Source organism: Rhopalosiphum maidis, chromosome 1, assembly GCF_003676215.2.
Source record: "Rhopalosiphum maidis isolate BTI-1 chromosome 1, ASM367621v3, whole genome shotgun sequence".
Classification (NCBI taxonomy): Eukaryota; Metazoa; Arthropoda; class Insecta; order Hemiptera; family Aphididae; genus Rhopalosiphum; species Rhopalosiphum maidis.
Window position 1 is genome coordinate 92,085,867 of NC_040877.1, and position 13,509 is coordinate 92,099,375.

The following is a 13,509-nucleotide window of genomic DNA, read 5'->3' on the forward strand; positions in this document are numbered from 1 at the left end:
ACCTGTTTCTCTAATAATTATTGGTGGATAAATAATATTTGGATATAAAAAAAAAATTGTAGTTATTTTACCGTCTCATTAATTAGATGAAAATATGGACTTTTATCCGTGATTTTTATCCTTCTCTGATCAAAGCAACTTGAAAGCAGATGTTTCATAGAGTTATCAAATCCCGCGTACTATATAGAGATTTTGTTTATCTTTGTGGCTGCTGTATACAGCTGTATAACATTATTATATATTAATTTTTTCCACAGTCATCGTGATTTGTCAGCATTCATGTTGAGAATCATTCAACCGTTTCAGGCATCTCGTTGTTAACCTATATTTTAATACATTATCATTCATTTACACCATCTAGAGTCCATCACATTCTCGTCCATATTATTTGTTTACCGATTTACCAGGCCTTATTACTAGCGGCCCCGATTCTTTCTTCGTGTATACGTTAACTGTTTATGATAAAATAACGACTATATAATACGTGGATATTCGGTGACAATAATTCACGTGAATGCCATTTTTTTTTCAACATAATAGACAACCATACAGGTTTGAAACTAATAAAATAATGAACCGTAGAAATCAATTCTATAGAATATTCGTTTATGTCTAAACGCCATCCTCTAGAGATAGCTCCTTCGGCTTGCGGGAAGTCTTTATAACATATGAAAATAACGTTATTGTACTTTGTGTATTTCTTGTAATGTATTACGTTTAGTCAATTTTAAGATTTACGTGTTTTTCAGTTATGAAATCTGACAATGTTGAATCGTTATAATATGCCAAGTTAAAACCCGGCAAATAATGTCATCGACCGAGGACGAAATATGGTTGTTTATCAGAATGGTTGGAAAATATATTGGTTGTCAGTAGTAATATTAGTTCAATTTTCTGCAGCTAATAAGCCCCCACAATTTGTTACCGACTGGCAAACCGAAATTATTGTTCGACTGAAAGAGGGTCCCGAGACTCCTATTGGTGAGTAAATTTTACCACGAACTTATGAATAAGTAAAAAAAAATAACATATCTATAACTGTTACCTTTATTTTCAGGAAGTCTCATTTATCGGGTTCGTGGTATTGATCCCGATGCCGATAAATTAATATTTGGTGTACGAGAACCAGGTGATAAAGTTATTAGAGTTGAAAATTTTGGCAGAAGTGAAGCTAACATTTATTTGAAAATTGAATTAGATCGTGAAGTAATTTATATTTGTATATAAAAATTTAAAATATTTATTTAGTTCAATTAAATTCATATTACGAGTTTATTTTATAGACCAAAGATGAATATTCACTAGTGTTGACATTGACTGATGGTCACTTGGGAGATGGAAATTTTATTACTCAGAGTTTTTTATTAATTGTGGATGACATAAATGACAATGCGCCTATATTCAAGCCATATCAAAATACAATATTTGTACCAGAGGACAGTCCACCCACGGTGATTGCAACGGTTGAGGCCACCGATGCAGATGAAGGCCCATATGGACAGGTAACATAGCAACAAATTAGGGTTTCACGGTCTGTTGATCATCACCCTCGTTCAAGTTCGTTTACACTATATAGTGTATGTATAGTTAATATATATATTATAGTACCTATATACTATTTAAATTATATATATTGTTCATTAGACCATATTTTTACAATATGGTAAACAATGTATGACTCAATGAAATTTTCTATTTGGGGTGCCCAATTAAAATTTATAGTCCGTAATATAAACTATTCCTACGCCATACATCAATACTTAAAACTGTTTTTAAAATAGTATAATTAAATATATATTTATTACCCACGTAGGTGGTTTACCATTTACAAGACTCGGATTCAATAGAAAGTAGATTATTTTCTATATCTACAATTAATGGCCAAGGCGTAATACGCCTTGTGGGAAGTTTGGATTATGAAAAAACTTCACTGCATCAATTGAAAATATTGGCTGTTGATCGTGCAACCATTGAGAAGGTTCGTGTATTTATGACAACCAAAACTTTAATAATAAAATTTAAAACTATTAATCATTATTTTATTAATACGATTTTTTACTTAATTTAACTAATGAATCAATATTTCTAATGTAATAGAGAAAAACAGGTACAGCTGCCATATTTGTGAAAGTACAAGATGTCGAAGATCAACCTCCTGAGTTTATTGTTGTAACACCAGTGGCAAGAGTAAGCGAAGATGCACCACCAGGGACATCAATAATTCAAGGTTTTTTTTATATCATTTATATATATGTATAATATTTTAAATTATTTGGTTTATAAACAATGTTTATGTATTTATTTAAATGAATGATTTGATAATTAGTGAAAGCAATTGATGGAGATCGTGGTATAGATAACCGCATTGTATACTCAATCACACGTGGGGGCAATGGAATGTTACAAGTTGAACCAAATTCTGGTATTGTCTACACAACAAATATTTTGGATCGGGAGGATCCGCTTATTATTAAAACTGGTGCCATTATTATTGAGATTATGGTAGGTAAAATAGTGAGATAACTATGTATTTATTAGGTATTTAAATTTTATTTTATTTTCTATGATATATTTTAGGCCACTGAAGAATCGAAAAATGTGTTTCCTAATCCTTCAACAAAAACTGAAGTAACCGTAATCGTTACGGATGTAAATGATGAAACACCGACATTTCGTAGTCCTCAATACATTGCTGAAGTTAACGAAAATTCCCAACAAAATACTCCTGTGAACTTTATTGGAGACTCAATACCCCAAGTTTATGATTACGATCAAGGTAAAAATGGAACTTTTCGTTTACGAATTCAACAAGGACGAATTGGATACTTTGATATTACACCTTCCGAAGGTATAAATGAAGCATCATTTCTGATTCGTGTGAATAGGACAGCTGATTTAGACTATGAACTAGTTAAAGGTATAATGATTTGATTATAAATAAGATATAGGTTTTAAACCTTCAAATATGCCTAGATTGACCATAATATAATATACTTGAATGATAATTTTTATTGAAACTATTTTTTTTAGTTATTAACTTTACAATCGTTGCCATTGAAACAATAGCTAAAAATCCAAAATATAGTGTTGTTCCCGTTTCTGTTTACATTCGAGATGTTAACGACAACTACCCGGAGTTTTCACGTCCTACTTATGAAGTTTTTGTTTCTGAAAATTCTGTATCTGGTAAAATTATTGGGAAAGTTGAAGCCACTGATAAAGATTCTGGTGTCTTTGGAACAAACGGTATACGATATACAAGTATAAGAGGAAGTTGCGCTGATTTGTAAGTAATAATTACTAACTATGCCCTTAATTAGATTAAATAATGTAAAATAAATTTATTTATTATAGTCTTAAGTTAAATGCAGAATCTGGAGAAATTGTAATAAAATCGGACAAACCTGTATTTGATCGAGAACAAATATCCAAACATTTTTTAACAATCGAAGCACGAGATGATTTAGGTTTAGGAAATAGGAATTCTGTTCAGTTAATTATTAACGTGGAAGATGTTAATGATAACTCACCACGATTTCTTTCATCAAAGTATGAAACACGACTTAAAGAAAATCATCTGCTCTTTGAATCACCAGTCACTGTGGAAGCCAGAGATCTAGATTTAAATGGTATGTTTGTGTAATACAAATCTATAACTGTGTTATTATTATTGTTTTTAAATGTTTAGGCACAAAAAATTCAGAAATATCATATCGTATATTGCATTCCGACTATCCAGTTGAATGTTTTTCAATTGACTCCATTACGGGTGTTTTAAAACCGATAAGGCCAGTAGACTTTGAAAAGCTACAAAATCGGAAAAGTACTAACAGCATTAATGGAAATCTGAGACCAATAAATTTGGTGATCCAAGCGCAAGATCACGGGTTGCCATCACTATCCGATGAAACTCATGTAATTATATACGTAGAAGATGTTAACGACTTTGGACCAAAATTCGAAAGCAACAGTTATGAAACAACTATTTCTGAAGATTTAGTGGGTGGTAGCACTGTTTTAGAGGTAAGATAACATTAAAAAAGTATCATATTCGTTAATTATGCATATGTATTCCATTATTCTAAGATATTTTTAATTAGTGTGTTTTATTATTATTTATATTCGACATCAAATTGTATAGGTAAATGCTTGGGATGAAGATGGATCTGCTCCTAACAATATTGTAGTGTATAGACTTAGTAGTGGAGCAGAAGATAAATTTGTGATCGATGCATATTCAGGAGTGATAAAAGTCGCACATGGGGCATCTTTGGACCCAGATAAAACTCAACCAAAGACATATGCATACTACTTAGAAGTTGTGGCAATAGATGGAGGGATTGGTGATCAGCAACTCAGTTGTATTGTAAATGTGACGATTAAAATTCAAGATGTAAATAATAAACCTCCATTTTTCAAAGAAATGGAACCGATTCACGTGAATGAAAACGAATTGGTTGGTAACTGATTATATTAAACTACCATAAATTATTCTAAAATTATACTTCATTATTTTTATATTAATTAGGTTGGTAGCATAATTACGAAAATTGAAGCAGAAGATCCGGATGCAAAACCGGTGTTGAGATATAAAATTGATGTGAACGCTTCAGAAGCTAGAAACGAAGATGGAGTGATCATTAGACCCACAGATTATGATTGGCCATCGGCATTTGCTTTAAATCCTGTAGATGGTTATCTAAGAGTAGGTAAATTACTGGACAGAGAAAAAGTTGAAACTATCCGGTTGGCACTCGTAGTCGAAGACATTGCTGCAGTTAATGGCAAACAAATAGTTCAAAGTAAGTAAAACGCAACATCTATTCGTAACTGATTTTTAATTAACTCGATTAAATATATAATTTATATTTTTAATTATAATAGCTATTTTAATTGTCCATGTCGATGACGAAAATGATAATGACCCAGTGTTCCGTCAAAAGTTCTATAAAAGAACTGTGATGGAAAACAGTCAACCTGGTGTACCTATCATTACCGTGATGGCAGATGATGCTGATAAAAACAGAACAATCCATTATTCGATAGAAGGTTTATTAAATTAATTTTTTTTTTTTTAATAAAACAGTACATTTTAACACCAATTGTTGTTTTAGATTCGTCAATGGATGCTACAGATTTAATTAGATTAGATCCCGAGTCTGGGGAAATTGTCGTGGCTGGTCGTATCGACCACGAGCAAGTACATTGGATAAATGTTAGTGTCCGAGCATTAGATAGCGGAGTTCCAGCTCGGTCTTCGTTTGCAGACGTTATTTTACGCGTAATTGACGAAAACGACAATAACCCATATTTTATTGAAGATACACCCACCAACATAACAATTCCAGAAAACACACCAATCGGTATGTATGATTATTCTTTTTTTACTATAACTAAAACTTATTATGACGTTTACATTGTTATAGGGTCATCAATAGCTATAATTACAGCAATGGACGCAGATTCTGGTGACTTTGGTAAAATTACATACTTATTGGATCGTCTATCATCGCAGGTAAGTCGAAATTACTGAAATTTTTAATGATGGTTAATATTCAAACACATTAACAATAATTATTTTTAGGGGAAATTCACAATTGATACAAATAACGGAGTATTGAAAGTAGCTGATACGTTGGATAGAGAACAGACGAGTACCTATAATTTAATTGTTGAAGCATGGGATAATTATCAGTTCGGATACATTTCCGGCGAAAGTCGGAACGCCTTCAAACAAATTATGTGAGTACTAATTTTGCGTCACACTGCATATTTTATACAAACAATCGTTTAAATTACATTTATTTAAACAGGGTGATGGTATCCGATATAAACGACAACGCTCCGCTGTTTGACCATTTACCTTCCGAATGTGTCATTGTCACAGAGTTTCATACTGTTGGCGATATGATTTTATTAATAAAAGCTACAGACGCAGACGATCCAGCCACAGTTAATGGCCGAATAATGTTTTCTATCGAGGATGGGAATGAAAGAGGTCGGTATAAATTATTATTTTTAGCAAAGAGTATTACGTAATAAGTATTAATAACTAACAAACATACAATCATCATATGTTTATATTTTGAGAAATTATGAAATTTGATTAATATACTTATTTTTTTTTAGAGTTATTTGGTTTACATAACGTTGATTTTTGGTCGGGTCGTTTGTATACAACTTCGTCGTTGAAAAACCTCTACGGAAATTACAGTCTTCTCATTCGTGCACAGGATGGTGGCGAACCTCAAAAGTCAAGTTTAACTACTGTAAACATTTGTGTCACAGACGTCAATGATAATGCTCCTCGTTTCGTATCCCCTCCATACAATGTAACCGTTAGGTTGCTTCAAGTAAGAATTTAGAGTATAATCTTATTTATAAAGTAAATTAATAGTTTAAAAAATACGTAATTTTAAACGTAGAATATGACAATTGGAAGCCCAGTAATTACAGTGAAAGCTATTGATGATGATGTCGGCCAAAATGCAGAAGTAAGGTATCGTTTCAAACAAGATTTAATGGGTGATTGGAAGACATTTTTGGTAGATGAGATTACTGGATTAATCACATTAAAAAAATCATTGAACAAAGAAATCCAAAAAATCTATCAGGTACTTGCCGTTTATATCTTACCATGTTTAATACTCTGCTTCAATTATTCATTAAATATTCATAGATTCGAATAGAAGCTTATGATCTTGGTATACCAACACCTCTATCGTCTGATTTAGAACTCACAATTCATGTGCGCAGTACTAATGATTTCCAACCTAGATTCTTAATTAACGAGATCACCGTTAATTTTACTGGTAGTTTTATTTTTCATGAAAAAATTAATAATTACGTAAAAAAGAAAAAAAATCTAATGAATATGTTTATTAAAATTGTAGAACACCGCGAACCAGGATCTGAATATTGGCAGCTTATTGATACAGTTGATCGAGAGGAGTTAAATGATTTAGAAAAAACACCACCTCCAGTTTGTTACTATGTAATTTCTGGAAACGATGATAACCGATTTATTGTTGAACCACTTAACCATAGAATTTCTGTAAGAAAATATATAAAAAAATATATGTGTGGAATAATTTAAATTATTTATCATAATATGATCTACAGGTTGCTTATGAACTCGATCGTGAAGTTAAAGAAACTTATGAATTGCTTGTGAAAGCCAGTGAAGATTGTTTGCATTCTCCACCGCCGAGTCACGGTATTATTCAAGATGATGATAGTTTACTTAAAGTTTTAGTTTTTGTTAATGATATAAATGACCATGCACCGGGATTTGTGAAAAGAGTATTTACTGGTGGCGTAACTACAGAAGCAAATTTTGGTGCAGAGTTTATGCAAATAAAAGTAAGAATAATAATACAATATATTTGCCTATAAAAAATAATTATGATTATTTTAACTTGATATCTTATATTTACAATATTCATTTTTAGGCAATCGATGCGGATAAAGGAAACAATGCTGAATTATCATATTACATAGTTCCCGATTCTTTGGAAGTATCACTAGCAGAAGGATTGGATAGTATACAATATCCCCCATTTTTGGTAGACATCGCTACGGGAGTGATATATTTAAATTTTGATCCTCAAAAGGGAATGAAAGGTTACTTTGATTTCCAAGTAGTTGTTAATGATACCGGTGGTTTATACGATACGGCACGAGTACTTATTTATTTATTGCGTGAAGACCAAAGAGTCAGATTTGTTGTACGACAGAATCCATCACAGCTACGGGAGAAAGTTGAAATATTTAGAGAGTAGGTTTAAAGTTTTTATTTGCTACACATTATTGAAAATAAACCAATAATTATTGTATTGTTTAATTATAGAATTTTAGGAAACGTCACTGGGGCTATAGTAAACGTTGACGAGTACAAAGTTCACGAAACCCACGACGGTAGAGTAGATAAAACAAGATCAGACATGTACCTACATTTTGTCGATCATAACGATAATTCCATCATGGAAGTTCCACATGTATTGCGGATTATAGATGAAAACATCGAACATCTAGATTCTTTATTTAAAGTAATTTATTTTTAATAAATGTATCTGATTATAAGATTATATTATTATAATATTAAATAACGTTTTGTCATTAGGAGTTCAACGTACTCGATACACAAGCAGCTGAGCCGGAACCATTGCGTCGAGCTTCAATGAAAGACGACAATGTGATTTGGATGTGGTTGGTTGGCACCACTTTTTTCTTGGGGTTACTATTAATAGTTGTTGTATCTATATGCTTGTCGCAACGTTCAAACTATCGTAGACAACTCAAAGCAGCCACTATAAATGCATTTGGTAAACTTTTAATTTTAATATAGTATTAGAAATAAAATATTAAAATCCATTATTATAACTTATCATTTTGTCTATGTTATATAGATCCTAGAACACCCGATCATATTAATTCAGCTGTAATCGGTGGACGCGTACCGAATACGAACATGCACAGTGTGGCAGGATCAAATCCTATGTGGATGCAAGCGTATGAAAACGAATGGTATAAAGACAGAGAAACTCTAAGGTAAAATGACAACTCTTCTGTTTACTATTCAAGTATATTGTGATTGACCAAACTGCTGAGTGTAATATCGTTGTATCAACTTACATGTTATACCTACAATACGTTTATATTTTAGTCCTGAAAATAATATCAAGGGTATTTGTAGATATTAATTAAACAATCGAATAGATGGTTTATGTAATTTTGTCTGGTCTTAGAGCGTGACAAAATATTTGATTAAACTGATAAATTAAGTTTTTTTTTTAATTAGCCTTTATAGTAAAAAAAAATGTGCACATATGTTTAAATCAGAAAATATTGGAAGTATTTATTTAACTTATTTTGTTTTACAGTCAAACATCGGAACGTGACTCTTTGGACGATAATACCACTACCAGTACGACGTCACCTCAGCCAATAGAGCGGTCAACAGCTACATTATTTATCAAAAGGTTGGTACAATAGACGAAAAAACACATTTTTATTATACTTAAATAGATTTTGAATTGATTTTCGGTTGCAGTAATGAGTGTAACATACACACAGATAGTACTGACGACTGCTACGAACGGACAAGAATTGTGGTGAAGAATCTTGAAACTACAGAGTTATGACATTAAAATATGATGAGGTAACTGCGGTTAGGGACCAGCCAAGTTCCCCACGCTCAATACACGGTGACTTAGCCGGAAAATATACCAACAACGATTAGCGATATTTATATTATTTTTATTTTTACATCATATACCTATAATATATAAAATATATATTTAATGTTTTAAGGCTGACTCCTTTATATTAAATTATATAGAATGGGAAAACTGAAATATTGTTGAAAGATAACACTATATACAAGCTTAAGATAATGTAGGATCGACAAAATTGTTTATTCTCTTAAGATAACTTGTGGTTTAAATTCAATTCTATGATACTGTTTGTTAGTCATTAGATAATTTGATTCCAGACAAATCACACTATAGTACCAATTTTTTAATTACCAATTATCTTTTTTCATTGTTTTTATTATTAAGGGGATTGTAAATGATCAGTTATATGATCAGATCAAAATACACCAATTTCTCCAACTGATATGAATTGTTCATTATGGCTAATTGAGATCAATCAAGGCCACTTTATCAAACTTTGTTCCCCAACAATTTCATAAATTTTAAATGTTATTAGTTGGAAACTTAAATCAAAAATCTAAAAATGTGGCCTGATTGATTTAATGGAACTAAACTCTAAAGTAAACTTATTAAAATATTCAAATCAGTTTTCAGAAATATTATCACACCATTAGGTTCATTGGTAGGAATGGTAGGATTGACAAATAGTGCATACAGATGAGTAATATATATATTATTCATGTGCAAGATGTCGTTGTGATAATTTGTACATGTACATTCGGGAGCGCTCCACTATTTCTTTTATACTACAACAGTCACACACACTAATGATCTCTTATTACACACATATTTGCAAGACCTACTTACATGCATTTAGAAAAATTATTATATTAAACTCCTTAAAAATTGTCTGTTTGCAATCTGCAAACGGTTCATTTTTAAGGAGTTCAATATAGGCAATACAAAATGTATTTAGTTACTCTATATTGTTCTTTTTAATTTAATTTACTTCATTTTATCTTACTAGCTTGATTTAATCAATAAAACTACGACGTTTTATAATAAAATAAAACAAATTTTTTCATCAAACATTACTAATGGTGCAACAAGTAATTTTTAACTATTAAGTCGTAACTGGTTTCTATTCACTCGTACTCGTGATTTTACTAGTTCTTATAACTATCCTTTTTTATTTACATGCAACGCAAATGACAAGTGTCAAGTGCTAATGATAAATATTCCGCATTATATATTCATAAGTTCCACAGGTTAAGTTAGGTTAGGTTCCAATGTGTGTTCCAATCTAACTTCCATATTCATCGTCTCCCGAGAAAATGTTTTTTCACTGAATACATGAATATGAATGGTATTTATTTTCATCTAACATACAGTTGGGTTTATCGAATAAGACTTCTGAAATAACTACTATGGTATTGGTATAAAATAATGTTCATTTGCAATTCCCTTAAATTACGTTAATTGAATGCTGTAAATTAATTTTAACTTACGAATAATTTTACATCTTTATGAAACTCACTATACTGTTGATTTGGTAAACACTTAACAGTAGGTAATCCCAAATGTAATTGATATAAATTAATTGATAATATTATAGAAAATAGAAATGTCCATGTTTAAATTTAATAGTTAATAATTTTTACTATGACAAACTATTTGAAGCCATAAGCACAATAGTATCCTAATCATTCTTAAGCACGTTTGTCATAAATCGTATACTATTACTATAGTTACTAGTATCTAGAATAATATTATATTGTATTTATTGAATATATCCATATTATTATCACTATTATATGGTTAGTACTACTAGGCCATATTCACGAGAGAAAATTGTATTAAAGTATTAGGGGAGAGGGGGAGTTAATAACAACATAAAATATATCCATACGGTTAAAAAAATTTCTCGTTTTCTCGTTTGTTCGGGTAAACATCATTAAAATTTATCATACTAAATATAATATTAAGAATTTCTTCAGCTTTTTGGTAGATATGTAAGTATTTATTCAAAATCTCGAAAATTTGAAAATTATTTTGTACTTGAAAATAATGAAAATTTATAAAATAATCAATTAAAATTCTTAAGGAATTTATAGTTACTTATCAATGGTGACTTTATACATGTGGATAACCAACAATTTAAACATTCCGGTGAGATTTCTTACATGGTTTAATTTATGTTTGAGTGAACCATAGGTTGGATTAGGTATTGGCTATTCATAAAAACATTACATTCGCAGAAAATGAAAGGAATGGTTTTGGGTCCCCGATTTCCGTCAATAGATATGTTTCTTTGTCAAAATAGTAGCAGGTGTCCCATAAATTAGTGGGAATCCATCAAATCTGCTGAGTAACGTCTGGTGCCTTTATACTGTGCATTTACAAAACACCTATCTATTTTATATATTTAATATCTATTTATTTGTTATAAACCTTAATTATTTTAATTATATGTTGTAATGACTTAGCGTTTATACTGTATGTCTGTATAATATAGTATAAGTATACATATTTTAGTATTTACAATTTTTTTTATTTAATATTACCTATGGTTATTAAAATTATTTATTATTTTTATTTTTTACTATTGTGCCTAGTACTTATATAATAAAATCATATTAATGCGCGTTTTATCGCATGTGTGTATATATTTTATAAATCAAAATTAAAAAGCCCTACAATATTATTATATGTTATATTTCGTTTTCAACCATGATATCTGTTTTTATTTTATATGATTAAAAAAATATTATAAACCGACTGTTATGGATGATCGACTAATCGACCATGTGTGTATGGTGGACGATTTAGCTTTATTTATCGTATTAACATAATGGAGACGAAGTGGCCGAGCGGGTTACGGCGTCCGGTTCTGATGCGTACCGTCGCCGGTTTGAATCCCGGCCACGGGCGTCATCTCTTTCTAGGCAAGCAACTGTTTAGGAGGCGAGGTAACCACCCCCGAACGAGCATGACAGAAACCTACGGGCGCCTAACTAAAAATTCTGCCAAATAGACATCAGGACTAGGCTTTCGGACTTACTGCCGGACATAGCACCATACGAAAAAATAAATAAATATTAACATAATATTAAACTTATTATTAATTTGTATTGTATACAACCGAAACGCAACCATTCAAATCGTCTACCTTTACATGTATAATAGAATACTAGTCAATAGATACTGCAGTGGACCGTGATAATTATACGAGGGCATTGAGCTCTGGCATGAGGTCACATGTTTATCATGTAATTGTATCTGTACTGTATGAGTGAGAGGTGAATTACAATTATTTCATTTGTAAAGAATATATTATTAAAATTTGTGTTTAATGCTCATTTTGGGTATCCGGTGATAATATCATTAAAACATTTACAACCTCGTATATAATAAAAAAAATTTATAACATGTCCTGACTGACTGATTTATCATCGTCTAACCGGAAAGTTTTTTTGAAACTTAGCATTTTAGACGTCTATTTTATAGTTTATCGAAACCACTTAAATGACTATTAAAAATATGTGTTGTTTTCATTTAAATGAGTGTAAGGCAAAGAGTAAATCTACTGACATTATTTAATTTTTTTCTAACATGTTTATTGACTTTTAGGTTTTGGTTCCTGTACTTCTATATCAATTTATATTTGTGTACTTTCATAGACCATAAAAATTATTTATTAATTTACTTAAAATTTCAGAGGGATGCTACACTGTTACAGATCTCCCCTGGCAACACCACTGATTTTAATATATTTGTGTATTTTGTTCATAAATGAATAGTTAATAATTAGGATTTTTACTGGATCCGTTGCAATGTTGCTCTTGAGTATTGACGAACAAAATAATGTACAAATAGTAGGTATAAAATATGTATAATTAAAAAAAAATACAAATTATAGGGTAACGAAAAATAACTAAATTAACGTTAAACGATACGATATTAATATAATAATAAATATTATTCACGTCGTAACACGATATAAAGTAACAACAACAACATTAAGAACACGTCATAGCTCATAAGCATGGTGATCTGTAAGTTCCTATAGTTTTGAGTTCCGAAGTTGTGACTTGAGTGACATATAAAACGGATGTGTAACAGACAACAGTAACAGATAGTAACAGTAACAACTAATAATAAACAATACGATTCTGAAATGAGTGAAACGCAACTAGGCGTCTACACAAGTCGCAAGTACTCAATACTGATATTAAATTGTTATTATTATTATTATTATTATTATTACTATAAAATATCTTATTAACCGAATAAGAATAAGCAAAAATACCGATAATGATGAATATAATAATATACATAATATGTATTAGTATTT

The 13,509-nt window shown here is 30.6% G+C and overlaps 1 protein-coding gene across 2 annotated transcripts; it reads left to right on the plus strand.

The window, feature by feature from the left end:
• Window positions 1–765: 765 nt before the first annotated feature.
• LOC113560582 (cadherin-23-like) lies at window positions 766–11,555 on the plus strand. Of its 2 annotated transcripts, none has more exons than XM_026966549.1 (28): window positions 766–981; window positions 1,058–1,206; window positions 1,284–1,502; window positions 1,814–1,978; window positions 2,098–2,227; window positions 2,327–2,502; window positions 2,578–2,917; window positions 3,031–3,286; window positions 3,355–3,629; window positions 3,689–4,023; window positions 4,142–4,456; window positions 4,529–4,802; window positions 4,885–5,049; window positions 5,115–5,363; window positions 5,427–5,515; window positions 5,585–5,742; window positions 5,814–5,998; window positions 6,130–6,353; window positions 6,426–6,614; window positions 6,680–6,812; window positions 6,894–7,054; window positions 7,123–7,362; window positions 7,452–7,777; window positions 7,850–8,048; window positions 8,123–8,324; window positions 8,409–8,550; window positions 8,883–8,981; window positions 9,028–9,155. In XM_026966549.1, exons 1-28 carry the CDS (start codon window positions 831–833, stop codon window positions 9,032–9,034), a joined length of 5,553 nt encoding a protein of 1,850 aa, XP_026822350.1. In that variant the 5' UTR covers window positions 766–830; the 3' UTR covers window positions 9,035–9,155. The 2 variants fall into 2 exon arrangements, with proteins under 2 accessions (XP_026822350.1, XP_026822349.1); XM_026966548.1 differs by having other exon boundaries at window positions 831–981; window positions 9,053–11,555.
• The last annotated feature ends 1,954 nt before the right edge of the window (window positions 11,556–13,509 follow it).

Coding starts and splice junctions, on each gene's coding strand:
- LOC113560582 (XM_026966548.1), top strand. CDS start 831: ATGGTTGTTTATCAGAATGGTTGGAAAATATATTGGTTGTCAGTAGTA. Junction 5,364..5,426: donor TCCAGAAAACACACCAATCG/GTATGTATGATT, acceptor ACATTGTTATAG/GGTCATCAATAGCTATAATT. Junction 8,982..9,052: donor GCTACATTATTTATCAAAAG/GTTGGTACAATA, acceptor TTTCGGTTGCAG/TAATGAGTGTAACATACACA.